The sequence below is a fragment of the Myxine glutinosa genome, chromosome 1 (assembly GCF_964187855.1).
Source record: "Myxine glutinosa chromosome 1, kmMyxGlut1.1, whole genome shotgun sequence".
Lineage (NCBI taxonomy): Eukaryota > Metazoa > Chordata > Myxini > Myxiniformes > Myxinidae > Myxine > Myxine glutinosa.
This window is the reverse complement of record NC_136261.1, coordinates 224,920,888-224,940,244: the sequence shown is the minus strand read 5'-3', so window position 1 is coordinate 224,940,244 and position 19,357 is coordinate 224,920,888. Positions and strand designations below refer to the sequence as shown.

At 41.5% G+C, this 19,357-nt stretch overlaps 1 protein-coding gene across 1 annotated transcript in view; it reads left to right on the top strand.

Annotated features, from left to right (window-relative positions):
- Positions 1 to 18,845, top strand: part of LOC137418391 (beta-arrestin-1-like) — a 71,769-nt gene extending 52,924 nt beyond the window's left edge. Inside the window, exons 8-13 of the mRNA XM_078773909.1 lie at positions 910 to 994; positions 2,493 to 2,565; positions 4,682 to 4,819; positions 7,533 to 7,616; positions 15,506 to 15,564; positions 18,648 to 18,845. Coding sequence (XP_078630035.1) covers positions 910 to 994; positions 2,493 to 2,565; positions 4,682 to 4,819; positions 7,533 to 7,616; positions 15,506 to 15,564; positions 18,648 to 18,709 — 501 coding nt within the window. The 3' untranslated portion in view covers positions 18,710 to 18,845. The remainder of the gene's footprint in view (positions 1 to 909; positions 995 to 2,492; positions 2,566 to 4,681; positions 4,820 to 7,532; positions 7,617 to 15,505; positions 15,565 to 18,647) is intronic.
- Positions 18,846 to 19,357: the final 512 nt, after the last annotated feature.

Here is a 19,357-nt window from a genome sequence, read left to right as displayed (position 1 = left end):
CAAAAACGACACATAGCGGGATATCTCAAAAAGTTATGGACGGATTTGGACGAAACTTGGTGGACAGGTTGTGTGTCTGACAAGGACGATTCGATTCGATTTTAGTGAAGATCAGGATCCGGATCCAGCAAGTACAATTTTAAAGTGATTCTTCACCATCGAGTGACATGGCCAACCAGGTGGAGGTATCCTCTCTACGGAGTACCATTCTAGTTACCTCCTGTGGCGAGCACGAGAATGCGCAGCGAGGTGAGCCGCAGTTACACACGGTCTCCCGCAGGCACATGTCGCACTGGAATCTGGTCGATGCTGCTTGGTCCGGATTCTTTCTCCTGCAGTGGGTGTGGTGTATACGCTCACTTCTCACCTCCTCAAGTTTTGCGACGCCTTTGTTGACAATTCTTCTGCAAGACGAGGGATCTGCAGCTTGGTGTTTCCATTTGGCCGGGTCGATATCACAGCTTTTTAGGGAAGCGTTTAGACAATCCTTGCAGCGCTTTCTCGGGTTCCCAACGCCACCTTTGCCCACAGCCAGAACCCCATAACATAACTGTTTCGGGATCCTTAAGTCGCTCATTCTTAAGAAGTGGCCAGCCCATTGCAGTTTTCGTTTTTTGATGATACTCTCCACCGATACACAGCCAGATTTAATTAGTAAGTAAATTAGTGAAATTTCAGAAGAATTAACAGGAAGAAATATCTGAGCTAATAAAATTAGTCCTTTCCTTTCTTCATCAATATTTCATTGTTTTAGTTTGATTATGTTTATCTTATTCTTGGTTTGGATTTTTTTTCCTGTTTTTCTTTCTGCCCTATGACTTGTCTTCCCTTTCACTTATTCAGTGTTTATTTTGATAATTTCAAAACCCAACTTGTCTTCATGGTTGTCTGCGTTCTTTCACTCTTCAGACTTTCTACCATGGCGAATATATTCCTGTGAATGTTCACATTGATAACCATTCAAACAAGATTGTGAAAAACATCACTATTACAGGTAACTCAATCACAAAGTGCTTGCCACAACACGGGACAACATGGACAACATGCAGCACCAAACATCCAACCCTCGGCACAACATGCAGCACCAAACATCCAACCCTCGGCACAACATGCAGCACCAAACATCCAACCATCTGGACAACATGCAGCACCAAACATCCAATTCTTAGCACAACCTTCAGCACCAAACATCCAACTATCGGGACAACATGCAGCACCAAACATCCAACCATCGGCACAACATGCAGCACCAAACATCCAATTCTTAGCACAATCTTCAGCACCAAACACCCAAACCCATGGCACAACATGCAGCACCAAACATCCAATTCTTAGCAAAAACTTCAGCATCAAACATCCAACCCTCGGCACAACATGCATCTATCCTGCCAAGTGCCCCAGTCCCTGCTGATGAGAAACATCCCCATAACATGATTCTGCCACCACCATGCTTCACAGTAGGGATGGTGTTCTTTGGGTGATTTGCTGTGTTGGGTTTGCACCAAACGTAACGTTTTGCATTTAGGCCAAAAAGTTCCATCTTGCTTTTGTCAGACCATAAAACGTTTTGCCACATGGCTTCAGAATCTCCGGAGTGTTTTTTGCATTCCTCAAATGGGACTCAAGGTGGGCTTTTTTGGGTAATGACCTCCTTTTTGCTACCCTACCGTACAGGTCAGACTTGTGGAGTGCTTGTGATATTGTTGTCACATGCACACAGTGACCAGTCTTTGCCATAAAGGCCTGTAGCTTTTTAAAAGTTGCCATTGGCCTATTAGTGGCCTCTCTGATCCATCTCCTCCCTGTTTGGTCATATAGTTTGGAGGGACAGCCTGATCTAGGCAGGGTCTTGGTGGTACCATATACCTTCCACTTCTTAATGAGTGTCTTGACCATGCTCCAAGGGATATTCAAGGCCTTTGAAATATTTTTATATCCATCCCCTGATCTATTCCTTTCCACAAGTTTATCCTGGAGGTCTTTTGAAAGCTCTTTGGTGCTCATGGTTGAGTCTTTGCTGTGAAATGCACTACTCGGCAGAGGAAACCTACAGGAACAGCTGATTTTATTCTGAAATAATCAGAATCACTTCACTTTAACACAGGTGGAGGCCAATTAACTTGGTGTGTAATTTTGAAGGTGAATGGTTACACCTGAGCTAATTTACAATTGCTATTATAAGGGGGGTGGACACCTGTCCAATCAAGATATTCTAGTTTTGTATTTTTCATTAATTTTCTGAAATTTGTAGAATTTGTTTATCACTTGGAAGTTGTGGGTTACGATGTGTAAATTAAGGTGGAAAATGTCAGATTTAATGCAATTTAATTCCAGGCAATAAGGCAACAAAAGGTGAAAATTTTGTAAGGGGGTGTAGACTTTCTATTGGCACTGTGTATGGTGGTATTTACGGCTACATTTTATAAAAGGCAGATGCAAGTGAAATATTACAAGAAGCATTTCTCCCTACCTTCCTACCTTTTCCCCATTAGTTGAGCAGATTGCAAACGTGGTGTTGTACTCCCAGGACAAGTATGTGAAGATTGTACTTACTGAGACCTTTCCGTAAGTATCAGATACAATGCTAAGTGTTCATATTAGTTTGCAATATCTTGAAATACCAAAAACAAAACCATGAATACCCATTTCTATTATTCTATTTTTTACATTTCATTCATATCTCCCAGCTGATAAAAAATGATGAATACCGGATATACTGATCAAAACGTTAGACAATATACAAGGTGTTTCAAAAGTCTGGAATCATAAGGCTATTTATTTTACAATTTTATTATACCAAGCGAGGTACCCGTGCTTTGCATGGGTGGGAAGCCTAAAGCAAACAACCAATGCGGAAATGGTGAATGCTAAACCATGGAACCAATAAATTCCACATTCCTGTGCCACCTTCAGTCAAACGTCAGACATGGACAGCTGGTTCGTGAAGGACTTGGGCAAAAAATGTACGCCTTCTGAATTGTTCTATCCCCAGTCAATGGCGAATCTGCATATGGCGAATCTGCGAATGTCACGGTTAGAAAGTAGCAACCCGCACGTCATTTCCTCATTCATATTTAAACTCAATGTCTCTATTTTCATTCCAAACAGCATCATTCCAATCATACATTAATACTATAACAAAATACTGTGTTAAATCGCGATTGTATTGAGATATTATCAAGCCAGCCCATTGTTGTCATCTGTTTGCTTACGGATTCGGGAGCAGGTCCGTATTGAGCCAATATCAAAATCATAATTTTATTGAGGAACTTATGAAACCTACCTTACAACATACGCTGGGACCCCAAAACGTTGCACAGAAGGTTTGGCGGGGATAGCCCCAAAACTGAGGGAGTCGTTTTGGGACGGACGGGCAGACATACAGACGCTCCTGTTTTATAATATAGATTAATAAAATTGCGATCGAGACACTGACATACATACGTATATCAACGATTAAACGATTCTTAACATGTACACATCCATTTTAGCACATTAGTTTCTGATTTCATTCTCTAGATCTTCAATGGTATGTGGTCTCATGGTATAAACCACTGATTTCAGGTGTACCCAAAGAAAGAAGTCAAGTGGCGTTAAATCTGTACTGCATATGGGGGGCATTCTATCGATTCACAACTACATGGGGGCCATTATATAGGTCCTTGACTACATGGGGGCCATTATATAGGTCCATGACTACATGGGGGTCATTATATAGGTCCTTGACTACATGGGGGCCATTATATAGGTCCATGACTACATGGGGGTCATTATATAGGTCCTTGACTACATGGGGGCCATTATATAGGTCCATGACTACATGGGGGCCATTATATAGGTCCTTGACTACATGGGGGCCATTATATAGGTCCATGACTACATGGGGGTCATTATATAGGTCCTTGACTACATGGGGGCCATTATATAGGTCCTTGACTACATGGGGGCCATTATATAGGTCCTTGACTACATGGGGGCCATTATATAGGTCCATCACTACCTGGGGGCCATTCTCTTGGTCCACGACTACATTGGGGCCATTCTATCGGTTCACAACTACATGGGGTCAAAGCAAGGTTAATTTCCCATTTGCCTGCCCTTTTGCAGGTGACTTGACAATAAAACAATGTTAACCGTTGCAACCTTACCAACAATGTAAAACTATTAACCCTTTTTTGACATCTAACCCGTTTAATGACGTAAACAGTTTGAAGATGCGCATGTTATAACTCGAGTCATTTAGACTGTGGAAATTTAGACTGGAATATTGCCTGTGATTGATGCTGTGAAGAGGAACAGGCTGAGATGGTTTGGTCATGTGTTGAGGAAGGATGAAAGTGACTGGTTGAGAAGAGTGATGGAAATGAATGTAGAAGGAAGTAGAGGACGGGGAAGACCGAGAAAGACTTGGCTAAAGATGGTGGAAGAAGAAATGCGGGCAAGGGGGTTAACAAGGGGAGATGCAGAAAATAGGGCAAAATGGAGAAGATTGTCATGGGGACCGCAAGGCTAACCCCCGCTCTAGCAGGGAAAATGGCCTTAAAATGCATGTCGTTGTTGTGTATTTAGACTCAGGCCCCTATCAAAGCCTTTAGCGGAAGTAGTGAGCATCCATTCTCAACTGGTACACTGATTTTTTTTTTGGTTTGTTTGTTTCTGTTTCTTGTTTTTGTTGGAGCAGGGATACAGTTGAACCCAATTCCAAACTTTCCAGAACATTCAACATCACCCCACTCCTAGCAAACAACCGTTCACATTGCGGCATTGTGCTGGATGGACGTATCAAGCACGAAGACACAAACTTGGCTTCCAGTACCATGTCAGTCTTCACTGTCTCCCTTAAACTGACATGCATCACCAAGGACTCTAAAGACAGTCATGATGCTGGCCTTTCTTCTTTCTGCCTTTGTATTTTTCTATTTTCTAATCTTCTATTTATTAATTTGCTTCTAATTATTATTTGCCAAAGGTTTTTCTAATATTAGCACTCTTGCCTTCTTTGGGTGTCTCCATACCTTAACTGAAAAGATAGATTAAAATAGACGATTTGACCAACGGCACTTGGTAGAGCACAAACCTCCGCCAGGCTGAACAGTTTACATTTTGTATCCCACTGATAGGTCAAATCTGGATCCGGACCTGCACCAAAAATCTTGTTCTTGTCACTTTCCCAAATCATCCACCAAGTTTTGTCATAATCTATCCAAAACCTTTTGAGATATACAGGGTGTTCCAACAAGAACCAGCCAACTTTGGTTGTTAATATATTCCTGGGAAAATGCCAGGGGCATAGAAAAGGCCCCTTTATATAATGGTATGTGCCATGTGGCAAACTATATAAAAGAAGGGACATTCTATGGCTTGTAGAAAATGTCGAACAATAGAAAAGAAGGGACATTCAAAAAAAATTCGTGTACATGCTGTTCTACCCTTCTGTTCTTAGGAGGAACCAAGTAATGCTCTAGAAAAGTTCATATAAAGGGGCGCCCTACATCTATCGGTTAAAATACATTTACTTCGTCATGCAGGTGTATAAATCAAATTGGCGCCCCTTTAGATGAACTTTTCTTATGAACTATTTCCTATTATATGAACTTGTGACAATTTCCTTTTTTTTTTTTTTTTTTTTTTTTGTATACTGAATCGAGGCTCGTGAAAGAGCTAACATTTATTTCACAAACAAATCAACCAGACACACAAAATATACAAAAAGAGGGAGCGGAAGACAAGATGGGGAGAGAAGGGGAAGGACACAACCACAACATTTGAGAGCAGGGAGAAGTGTGGGAGGGAGAGGGCTTGGGGGCAGGAGGCGTGGGAAGGGGAGAGGGGGGGGGGGGAGGGGTATAAAACACAAGGGGACCGAAATTAGCGGGGGTAGAAAAGATCAAGGTTTTGGATGGGGGAGGATAAGAGCTGGTGGTGAACAGCTGTTTTAAAGACCTGGAGGGTGGAGTGGGATTGAAGAGAGTGAGGGAGTTTGTTCCAGAGGCGGGAGAAAAGAGGAATGAAGGAGTGAAGGTGAGCAGAAAGTCCTGATTTTGGCAGTTTAACCATAAGAGGGTTGCAGGCAGATCTTGTGCGACCTGTAGGAATATTTGGGGGACAGAGCCCAGAGAGAGCTGGGGGGGCAAGGCCAGAGAGGAGTCGGTAGAAGACGGAAAGACCACCAACCTGCCTGCGGTGAGTGAGTGAAAGGCCCTTGGAGTTAGCTTCATCGCGGGAGATTCCAATGATTCTGAACGCTTTGGTTTCAACAGCGTGAAGACGAGCTAGGTGTGAGGCAGGAGCACCAGACCAGAGGGGAGAGCAGTATTCCATAGAGCTGCGGATGAAAGCCTTGTATGTGGTGAGGAGCTCAGGTGTGCCAAGGAAGGACTTCGCACGACGGAGGATGCCCAGTCGGCGACTGGCTTTGGAGGCCAGATTTGAAATGTGGTTTTCCCAGGAAAGATCATGGCAAATAGTGAGACCCAAAAGCTTGAGTGACAGAACTTCTTGGAGAGGATTATTCAGAAAGTGGATGGGAGGGTTTTCCAGTCGGTCTTTTCGGAGAGACATCGTAAGAGTGTGAGATTTATCAGGATTGAAAGACATGTTCCATTTGTTTGCCCAGTCTGTGATTTTGTCCAGGTCTGCAGAGAGTGAGGAGGCTGCAGACTGCCGATCTGAGGGATGAGGAATGGAGCGACAGAGAGTAGAGTCATCAGCAAAGAGATAGAGAGGATTTTCAAGAGAGTCAGAGAGATCATTGATGAAGACCAGAAAAAGCACAGGGCCCAGAACACTACCTTGGAGAACTCCAGCCTAAACAGGAAGAGGAGATGAGAGAAACCCATTCAGGGCCACACGTTGACTACGACCAGAGAGGAAGTCCGCCAGCCATGCGTGGAGATTTCCATGGATACCAAAGGAGGAGAGTTTGGTGAGCAGAGCAGGGTACCAGACCGTATCGAAGGCACGTGAAATGTCAAGGGAGACGGCTCTAATTTCCTGTTTGGCGTTGAGGACCTCCATCCATTGTTGAGAAAGCAGAAGCAGCATGTCCAGAGTAGAGTGACCAGGTCTGAAACCAAATTAATGATCAGAGATCAAGCCATTGGAGAAGAGGAAAGATTTCATATCTGAAGCAATGATGGATTCCATGACTTTGCTGATAATTGGGAGAAGGCTGATTGGTCTGGATTGGAAGGCCTTATCTATGGAATTGAATGGTTTTGTTTTCTCTCAAAATCTCCCTTCCACCCATCCTAGTCCAACCAGTGGTGAATCTCAAAGGATGCATTATTATACAGTATACTGTAATTCAAGTTTTATTTACTTATTGGACGCTAGTAACATGAATACAGTATTTGAAAATGCAATGCACTTTCACAATTGTTAAACCATAGTACTGTATAAATTGTTGATATTTTGTTTTGTAGTTTTCCTTTATTCACAATCTGTAATTAAAACACTATAACACTATGTGCTAATATTTGTATACTATGTTCATTTCACTCAATAAGAACTATATTTTGAACTTTCTGCAGCATCAAAGACCCAGGGAAAAAGGAAACCCTCGGCATACTGGTGTCTTATCAGCTCAAGGTGAAAGCATCTGCTGCACGATCAGGGTAAGTAAGGAATTGAAGTTATTTTAAAAAACGCTGTTTCAATCTGGTTTATTTAAAAATAAATATTTCCATGCCTTTATTTCAAAAAAAGTATACGAACGCTTACAATTACCTAGCCTGCCTTGAAACTACTGTATCTACCGGTACTTTGGAAAGTTCTCCAACCTTCTGCTTCGGCAAAATAAATTGGGTCATTCATAATGGGTAGAATGAAGAACTCGCCATAATGGCCCATTAGAGAGGACCTCAAGTCTGCTATGGACCTCAGGCCTCCCTGCCATAATCACACAACATGCAAGCAACATACCCTTGCTTGGTTGTTTGATTTAGTTTATCATGTGAGCTGAAAGCTTTCACTCAATCAATGTCATAGCCATGCAAGTTAAGCTTGTAAATATTTGCACCAACAATAAATGAGAATCAGTAAAGTCTTTTGTACTAATTCCATCTTAGGCAGCAGCTGCATCACTTTTTTCTGATCTAGAATTGATTAGATATTGGTTTGATTAGTGGAACATGTGTTTCAATTTTAGCAATTCCGAGAGTCTCAACTCTGATGCTGTGGAAGGATCGTTAAATTAACCCACTCATTCCACGGTCATCCACTGAGGTCGGTTCAGTTTCTTGAACGTCTACTACATGCCATCAGTTATGACCTCTCTTGGGCTGACCAGAAAATAAAGCTGACCTTCAAAGCCAGCCGCAGACTGGGCATCGTCCATCATTCTAAGTCATTGATTGAAATGTCAGAACTAATCACAGCCTAGAAGGCCTTTGTCTGCAGGCCCAAGGAGATTAGCAGTGCTACTTTAGGTTTTGCCATAAACTTGATGTGGTTAAACTAGAGCCAAAATATAGTCAGGAATCGTCCATTGGAGCATTCTCATCAAGGGGCCTTCTGATACTTCTGAAGACCCCGGAAGTGTTTACACAATATTATTAAACATTATGCATGCATTAACACGAAACACAAACTTAAAGAAAGTTAATACAATGATAAACAAAATCTGATGATCTATTCAACTTTGTTTATTTAGTCTCCTGGGAAGTCTGATTTCAAGGTGAGAGCAAATATTAAATTTCATTTTGGATTATATTGTATTATTTACTTGTATTGTCATGTATTTTTCTGTATTATTGTATCATTAAATAACTGCTCTGGTTTTGTTCCTCTTTCATATTTTTTTTTTTTAAATACATTATGTTTGCGTCTTTCTTTCAGGATGAAGCAGGCTTTGAAAATGAGACCTAAAAACATTTGCCAAAAAACAACTAGCTAACAAGTAGCAAATACGCACAACTCTCAAACTTCTACACAATTACTTTACACTGAATTGTGTTTCTTTGTAGCAAAAGAAAGAAAAACCATTAATTAGTAAACAGATCTGAAGGTTAAAATGTGTATTCTTCATTTCTGAGTAGAAAACAATAAGGTCAGTTAGCGTAGTTTTATATTTTGCCCAAGTAACCGGTTGATAAAAGTTTTTATCAAATAAAATTTACATTAAGTAACCTTTACCTCATAGCCATTAGTAAATTTTATTGCAAAACAAGAACAACTACAACAGCACTCGGTAGAGGGCATACTTCCGCCAGGCTGAACAGTTTACGTTTTCTATTCCACTGATGGGCCGGATCTCTCAATGATGAAGAATCACTTTGAAAATACTCGTACACGGATTCAGATCCGCACTCATCATTCATCACTCGCACTCATCACTCATCAATACTCGTATCATTCAGATCTGCACTCATCCGCACTCATTCAGATCCACACTCATTCAGATCCTCACTCATCCGCATCCTCATCACAGATCCGCATCCTCACTTTGAAAATACTCGTATCCGGATTCAGATCCGCACTCATCATTCATCACTCATCATTCATCACTCATCACTCGCACTCATCACTCGCAGTCATCACTCATCAATACTCGTATCATTCAGATCCGCACTCATGCGCACTCATTCAGATTCTCACTCATCCGCATCCTCATCACAGATCCGCATCCTCACTTTGAAAATACTCGTATCCGGATTCAGATCCGCACTCATCATTCATCACTCATCACTCGCACTCATAACTCATCAATACTCGTATCATTCAGATCCGCACTCATGCGCACTCATTCAGATTCTCACTCATCCGCATCCTCATCACAGATCCGCATCCTCACTTTGAAAATACTCGTATCCGGATTCAGATCCGCACTCATCATTCATCACTCATCACTCGCACTCATCACTCATCAATACTCGTATCATTCAGATCCGCACTCATCCGCACTCATTCAGATCCTCGCTCATCCGCATCCTCATCACTGATCCGCATCCTCACTTTGAAAATACTCGTATCCGGATTCAGATCCGCATCCCCACTAAAATCTAAACAATTCGTCCTGACACACACTCAACCTGTCCACCAAGTTTTGTCTGAATCCATCCATAACTTTTGAAATATCCTGCTCACAAACAAACGAAGAGGAGTGAAAACATAACTTCTGTCCACCTTCTGTGGCGGAGGTAAAGATATTCCAATCACGAAAATAAACCACTCGATGTCAACCAAGGTGGATGTTGCAAAGAGATGGAAACTTCGCACCATCCCAGAGGTCCAAATGACTTTCCCGGGGATTGATACACCTCAGCTCTAATGTTCCAAAACACCATGTCGCTGTGATCCGATCAATAGGATTATCCGGGCTATCATACACAGTGCCCTCCATATGTATTGGAACAGTGAAGTAAAATTTGTTGTTATTGCTATATACTCAACAAATGTGGATTTCAGATCAAAAGATGAATATGAGGCGAGAGTACAGAAGTCAGATTTTATTTATTGGTACTTCTATGTATACATGTTTTACCATTGTAGAACAATAGCACTTTTGATGTTCAGTCCCCCATTTTAGTTAAGCACGTGCACTTCATACGCTCAGGACGAGACTTCATACAATTTGCCAAATTCAGAACCAAAGTACTGCTAAACTGCACGTTCCTATTCCGATTCGTGTTCCGAATTTTTTTTTTCTGATTATTGTTCTACACTACAGAGTTAAAATATATAATTATATTGAAATTAAGTAATTCCTCAAACATAGACTGACAGTTTTCAGACAGATAGAGTGAACCAACTGCTTAACCCCACTTTGTGCTATGCGCGTGGGGTAATAACAAGATAACTTATTGAACTGTACACGTATCTACATTTGAAATTACCATGTAATAACAATGAAGTATTTATCTTAAACATAACATGTGAATGTTACCTTCTGCAAACAAGCACGGATTATTTGGTTGTACAGGAATACATGATTATGCTCTTCACTGCACTGTAAGTAATCCTAAAGACAACTTGGCTTTTTTGTGCGCTCAGTCGAGGCTCATATAAAAGCTAACATAGAACATAAAAGAAAGGGAGCGGGAGACAATAGGGGGAGAGAGAGGGAAGCGAGAGAGGGAAGCACAACAAAAGTAGAGAACAGGGACATCGGGAGATCTGTGGAAGGGAGAGGGATGGGGAGGGGCACACGGGATGAGATGAACACTACAAGGACTTTCACCAGGCAGTTTACTCTGTCTCTTTGCAGATAAATATGGACAAATACACAACAGAGAATGGCATTGACTCCTTTCTGTTTTTTGTGCCTACTTTGTGTAGACTTCCCAATAATTTTGTGCCTACTTTGTGTGGACCTGTGGCAGATGCGTTAAATATATATATATATTTTTGTATACAAGATCGAGGCTCGTGAAAGAGCTAACATTCATCACACAGAAAGACAAACCGACACATAAAACATATAACATGGGGAGCGGTAGACAAGATGGGGCGAGAGGGGGAGGAACACAAAAACAACATCTGAGAGCAGGGACATCGAGAGATCTGTGGGAGGGAGAGGGCTTTGGGGGGGGGCATGGGAAGGGGGGCGAAGTGTTACATATATTGTGAGTGAATATTGAAGTGAATATTGTTCGAAGTGTTACATTTCCTGGTTTTAAGTCACCGTTTTAGCAGTGACTTAGGGCTACAATTATACAAGTGAATTTGTATGGGTTCAATTGCAACAGGGTTAAGGTAGAGTTCCAGTACCTTCAGAAGATTCACATGTCAGTTGATTGTGTGGCTAAATTGGCTGCTCTGCAGAGACCCAACCATAGACTAGACCAATCAATGCCCTTGTAAGACCCGGCAGTGACAAAAAGCTGTGATTCTTAAATGACTAAGTGACCGAATGAGTCGCATCACCAGAATGCTTTGAAGGCAGGTAGGGCCGCAGAGAGATGGTCCATGGTTTATGACTTGTGTGCCCAGGCCAGGTAATAATGGTGGTAAATCTGGTCTTTACGGGCCCATTTAATATCACAGAAGTTGCTTTATCTGGGGTCTTGCTGCAATTGTGGTAAGAAGAGTCCCATGGATAGATTCTGCTTGGTGAAATACCAAGACTGGCATTGGGTGGTCCCACCCATGCAAGATGAGGTAAAGCTCTGGAAAGTGGACTCAGAGGAACCTCCATGAACATGACCAGAGAAACCGGGAATAGGCTGAGCACGTGCGGTCCTGCTCGGCTAAAGAATGCAAATAGGTCCCCTCATCTTCTGGGAAAATTCTTAGTTGTGGTTTAGTTGACAGACGAGAACTAGAACGCCACTCAGTAGAGCGCATACTCCCACCGTAGGTGGCCGCTGCTGAGCCCTATCTTCCAATGGTAAAAAAATCATTCAAAAAATTCCTGGATCCGGAATAATATCCTGAGCTTCACTAAAAACTAATGAATTCTTCCTTATCCCAATGGCAATCATCCCACCAACTTTCATCCAAATCCGTTCAGAACTGTTCGAGATATATTGCACACACACACACACACACACACACACACACACACACACACAGACACAGACACAGACACACACACAGACACACACACAGACACAGACACACACACACACACACACACAGACACACACACAGACACACACAGACACACAGACACGATCGAATGCATTACTCCCTAGCGGGAGTAATTACAAATTTGATGCACAATTGAAGGTGAGCGTTGTGAGGCTGTGGTGAAAATGAGCTGGTACCACCATCAAACAGTAGAGGTGTATGCCAAGATAGAGGGAGACTTGGACAAACAATGGGTGTGCGGAGGAGAGGATGCATGGGGTGGACAAGATGGATGCAGAAGGAAACTCTCATGAGGGGAAAAATGGAAATTTGGAAGGAGGGGGGATTGGGGTGGGGTTGATGAAGTGGGTTGGGGTGGGTGATTGGCGAGGATAGAAAATATCATGGTTTTGGATTGGGAAATATCTCTGAGATTGTGGTGAACAGCTGTTTGGGAACCTAGATGAAGATGTAACATAAAAACACGACGAATCCGGTTCGGAAAACTCAGCTTTAGTGAGGTGGAAACGAGAGCGTCGGATTTGACCAGCACGTGTGGTAATGGTAATCCTCAGAGCAAAAGCCTATTTTTTTTTTCTTTACAGAAGTAAGGTTCGTGGAAGAGCATAGTATAACCTACAGTGGAACAAACATCAAGGCAATTAACGAACAGAATAAGAGGCGATGGAAGAGGGGAGGAAACGCTTAAACTAGCAAGTAAGATGATTGGGTAGAGGAAAAGTTAATGGGAGTAATAAAGATCATGAGTGAGAATTGGGGATGACAAGGGATAGTGGTGCACTGCTTGCCTGAAGTCCTGAATGGAAGAGAGAGACAGAACAGCCTAGGGAACGTGGGAGTTTTTAATATTTTTTTTATACAAGATGCTCGTGAAAGAGCTAACATTAATTACACAGAAAAACAAACCGACACATAAAACATATAACATGGGGAGCGGTAGACAAGATGGGGAGAGAGGGGGAAGGACACAAACACAACATTTGAGAGCAGGGACATCGAGAGATCTGTGGGAGGGAGAGGGCTTTGGGGGGGGAGGCTTGGGAAGGGGGGTGGGAGAGGTATAAAACATATGGACACTGCCAGGTCTTCCAGGAAAGAAGTTGGAATTTCAAACAAGGTGGATCTGGGGTGAATTAGCGGGGGTACAAAAGATCAAGGTTTTGGATGGGGGAAGATAAGAGATGGTGGTGAACAGCTGTTTTAAAGACCTGGAGGAAGGAGTGGGATTGAAGGGAGTGTGGGAGTTTGTTCCAGAGGCGGGAGAAAAGAGGAATGAAAGAGTGAAGGTGAGCGGAGAGCCGAGATTTCGGCAGTTTAACCATCAGAGGGTTGCTGGCAGATCTTGTGCGACCTGTAGGAATATTTGGGGGACAAAGCACAGAGAGAGCTGGGGGAGCAAGGCCGGAGAGGAGTCGGTAGAAGACAGAAAGACCACCTACCTGCCTGCGGTGAGTGGGTGAAAGGCCCTCAGAGATAGCCTAATCACGGGAGATTCCAATGATTCTGAAAGCTTTGGTTTCAACAGCATGAAGCCGAGCTAGGTGTGAGGCAGGAGCACCGGCCCATAGGGGAGAACAGTATTCCATTGAGCTGCGGATGAAAGCTTTGTATGTGGTGAGGAGCTCAGGTGTGCCTCGGAAGGAGGATGCCCAGTCGGCGACTGGCTTTGGAGGCCAGCTTGGAAATGTGGTTTTCCCAAGAAAGATCATGGCAGATAGTGAGACCCAAAAGCTTGAGCGACAGATCTTCTTGGAGAGGATTGTTGAGAAAGTAGATGGGGGGGTTGTCCAGTCGATGTTTTCGGAGAGACATAGTAAGAGTGTGAGATTTGTCAGGATTGAAAGACATGTTCCACTTGTTTGACCAGTCTGTGATTTTGTCCAGGTCTTCAGAGAATGAGGAGGCTGCAGACTGCCGATCTGAGGGAAGAGGAATGGAGCGGCAGAGAGTGGAGTCATCAGCAAAGAGATAGAGAGGATTTTCCAGAGAGTCGGAGAGATCATTGATAAAGACCAGAAAAAGCACAGGGCCCAGAACACTGCCTTGGGGAACTCCAGCCTTAGCAGGAAGGGGAGATGAGAGAAATCCATTCAGGGCCACACGTTGACTACGACCAGAGAGGAAGTCCGCAAGCCATGCATGGAGATTTCCATGGATACCATAGGAGGAGAGTTTGGTGAGCAGAGCTGGGTGCCAGACCGTATCGAAGGCACGTGATATGTCAATGGAGACAGCTCTGATTTCCTGTTTGGCATTGAAGACCTCCATCCATTGTTGAGACAGCAGAAGCAGCATGTCCAGAGTAGAATGACCTGGTCTGAATCCAAATTGATGATGTAATAATTCTTGCATATGTAATAATTCGATGGACCTTCACTACACATTATATACACATCACTAGTTTTCAGAAAGATATAAGGACGTATTTGACATCCACGTGTAACTGTTGACGGGACAGATATGTTGATGCCCTTCTCAAGAAAAGTGATCCAAAAATGCTGCACTACAACCTTCCCATTAAAAGTCACTTTTGTTTCTTCAATAAGGAGAATGAAGAAGAGAATAGGTACTCTCCACTTATTGTCCTCTGTTTCGTTCTGCAAATTAAGTCTTGCTTTTGCAAACCTTTCTTCTCATATTACATGAGATCATTTCGATCTACAGTTGAACGAGAACTACAAAAGCCAGGGCAGTAACCAATTTTGCCCTTTGGGCAATTCTTGTATTTATATAAAAATCAAATAGTTCAACCCTTAATATTCTTACTCATTGCCATCTTGGAAGAATGCTTTCCCAGCTGTCTTAGAATAATAAAAATTAAAATATTACTAGAATACTACTAATAATCATAGTAATAACATAACAATTAGTAGCATTGTTATACGTCCTGTTTCTCCACTTTCATAATTCTTTGTGACCCATGTGAAGACATAGCTCATTGTTTACAAACATTTTTCCTTCCTGATTTTTTCAGTGATCTTGCAGTGACACTTCCATTCCTGTTGATGCATCCAGCACCAAAAGAGCAGGAGGGTGAGTGGGAAATGGAGAAAGCAGATGCATAATGAGTTTAAAATACCGTACAGTATATGCAAGCAAAAGGCTTAAACCAAAAAAATACAAAAAACGAAAAAGAGGAACTTGTATATTTTTTTCAACATTGACCTGCGGCTCGAGGATGAGCTTGTACGTACATATATTACATGCCTGATAAAGACATTGGTAGATATTCTAGTTTTACATGAATTACAATGACATTAGGAGACAATGGGCGAACACATGATAGATGGGATTTGAGCCAGGCGTTCAGATGAGAACACTACCTGGCAAACCTGTTATATCAAAACAAATTGCTCAAGCAAAAAGAAAAACAATATTTTTCATTAACATATTCTAATGTGCATGGGGTAATTCAAAAAAAATCAGCAGAGGGGCAATTCTGTGATAACAAAGGTACAATTTGTATGGATTACAAACTCTGTGAGGCCTCCGTTCCCTTACCTTCGGACGGATGAAACTATTCACAATTTACAATGCGATGTGTATATAATGTGGATGCGTTCATAGATATACTGTCACACACCTCAAAGTGGCAGTTTGAAACGTCACAAGGATGGACGTCACAACCCCTTTACTTGAGAGCTTGGAAGGCTAGTGAGTTGAGTGGATACTCGTTCTCTTATTGAACCTTCAAAATGGTTGAACTTAGAGCCTAATTTCACCATGGAAATGACATTGTAACACCACCTTCATTGTAAACAAATAAGTCATTACAGACATACAACAGAACCTCAATGGTAGCCAGTGAGCCCCCAGTGTGGACATTCATGATACTGAACATATAACTCGGACTGGGTTATATGGCGGTATCAGTGAGGGTAGGAAGCGGCATCTTTTCCACCTTAAAAAAAAAAATCACTCTCTTACACAAAATGGCCCAAATGTAGTGTTACTAATCGACTTCGGGTCAATCGGTTATAGCCATTGAACTAGCAAGTGGGAAACTCAGCTTAATATCCATTTGAGGAATGTTGCACACATCAATACCTCGCCCTGCATGTAAAACACCATGGTGACAGTTTATAATTGGGTTGATATTCAAATCCAGGATAGACAGCTCAAAGGTGAGTTTGTATACCTCTTGGCTATCCTGCACTAACATTACACGTTGACAAAGCCTTCCATAACTTATTGTGTTAATGTAACATTTAGTATGCAGCACATATTCTAGTCATTTTAATGTAATGACAGATTTTAATTTAGGTAGAATGGCATTCCATAAATTTGTTTTTTTTTGGTCACGTTTAGACATACCATGCTTGTAACTAACTATACATTTGAATTTTTTTTATGCACCAGCACAAAGTCTGAAGACTGTAAGTATTTGTCTTATTTTGCTTTCTCATGACCCAGACAATCGCTTAATCTCAGTAAGATATCCAGGATTTTTTTTAATGATCACAAGAGAGTACAGACAGAACAGCTGAATTTATTGTTGCTCAAAATGTTTGTGCCTTCCCTTCACCCCACTGTTCTTCTATAAGATTTGGCAAAAACAGAGATTTTCTGGATTGGTGTAATCTCAGAAAGACTGCATTTAATAATCTAGCAACGGTACCCGCCCTATGGGCGGGGCTTCAATTGGGAGGCCCAAATGAAAAGGCAAAATATCAGAAATTCAAGGCTTTTTTATTTTAAACGATTTATATAAACATCCGTTGAATCATATCACATGCAAATCATCAAAATCTAAACAGTACATGGCGCCCATTTTGAAAAAACATTGAATTCTGCAAAACGGAAGCGGCCGCCACACCTCTTTCTCAGTCGCTTTGCACACGCTGCTGTGTTACTTCGGAGCCGCACGTTTATATAGGAAGAGTTCATCAAGAGTCGATCTACTCTCTCCTGGTACGTAGAATTTCAACAAAAGCCACATCACTGTTCATATCGATAAATATTATTCCATCGTGTTTGGAAAAAATGGAAAATTGGAAAATTGAAAAACTTGGAAAACTTGGAAAAACAATATAGCCTATTTTACTCCAGGGGGTCCTAGGATTACCCACCCAAAATATCATTGCGATCGGTTCAGCCGTTTTTGCGGTACCTTCGAACGGACAGACAGACGGACGGATATTTGGTGAATTATAGTAAGATTAAAAATGAGAAACTGCGAGGCTCACATCTATAATGTGTACATGTAGACATGATAGATGGGAATTGAGCAAGGGGCTCAGAGGAGAACACCACCCACTGGTTAATGAGCTTTAAGATGTCTATAATCTCGAAACACAACAATTGGTTCACTAATCCTCCTGAAAATTATTGAAAGTCCTAAAAATGGAATTTTCATAGAAAACCCATGATTATAAGAAATAGGCTTGTTTTATGGTGTTTGGCATGATATTAACCTTGCATGCTAATTTTGAATGAGAATATAGGAATACACAGAGTTTTAATGGTATAACAAATGTGGTACTAAAACCTGAGGTTTAGTACCACTTTTGTTATACCATTAAAATCTTATATCTACCATATAAAACACAATATCAGTTTGTGTGTTTGTACAGATGTCTGTCCCCCTTCATAAAGGTAGGTTTTAAAGGCAAATCTTTTTACACAAATGTGTGTTCACTATGGTCTATTTTATGAGGATAAAACAAATTCGAAAAACATTTTCCATAAAAGAGTAATTATGTCTCGTCTATTGGAAATGTAGACGGTGGTTTGTCAATGAAGCCTCAAGGGCGGTGTACAGAATCGTTTTTAAAAAAAATAGCAATAAATACAAGGTGCAGGGAGGTGACATTTGCTGCACGTGATGTGAAACGCGCACAAAGTAAAATGAGTGTTTGTTTACGTCCATAGGATGTCTGATAAATAAAGGAGATATAAGCACACCTGACACTAGGCCGAGGCTTCAGACTTTGGCACCATCACGAAGCTGCACCGTCGAATAAACTGTTCCAACGCGTCATATCGGACGGGATTTTTCCGAGTCGTTTATATTTGCCAATTTATTTCAGTGCTGAGATTTTGAAATTATATTGCTGCCTTTATAGAATACCTTAATTTAATGTGCATTGTACCATGATGTATGTTTTGTTTCCCAGGAAGTCCAAAAACATCGTGCTGGAGGAATTTGGACGGAAGGCGATTTCGAGGGCTGAATTAGAAGATGAGGATGGTGAAGATTAACCAAACGAGGGAGATTAATTAAGAGGAGAATGAGTCATGATGATTGAAAAGTAGTATGGTGGTTATGAGGAGCTTCATCGACCCCAGGTGGAATAACCAGATGTATAACTAAGTGCTGAAAGGCAACAAAAGACTAAAAGGGCATTTAAACATGGCCACAAACTGTTTCTAAAATGTCTTTTGTTGCCTTCCAGAGATTAGACACACCTAGTAATAATTGTGTACTTCTAGGTAGATGTAGTAACTGGTACATTTAAGTAAATGTAGTAACTGGATGGGATTCTCTCCCCATCTTGTCTCCCGCTCCCTTTATTGTATGTTTTGTGTGTCGGTTTTTTTTTTTGTGATTGATGTTAGCTCTTACACGAGCCTCGATGTTGTATACAACAAAAAAAAAAAATGTAGTAACTGGTACACTTTTAAGTAAATGTAGTAACCAATGCACCTCAAAGCAAGTTTTGTAATCAACACCCTTACAAGTAGATCGATTTAGGAACCAGCACACTGCATGTAAGTTGAAAGTGTTAATTAAAGTAGTACGTTATCCTTAAGGTTTGTCACAAAATACAAACATCTGCAAAGTAATCAAATTCAAATCTGAATTTCCTGCATCAATATTTTCATA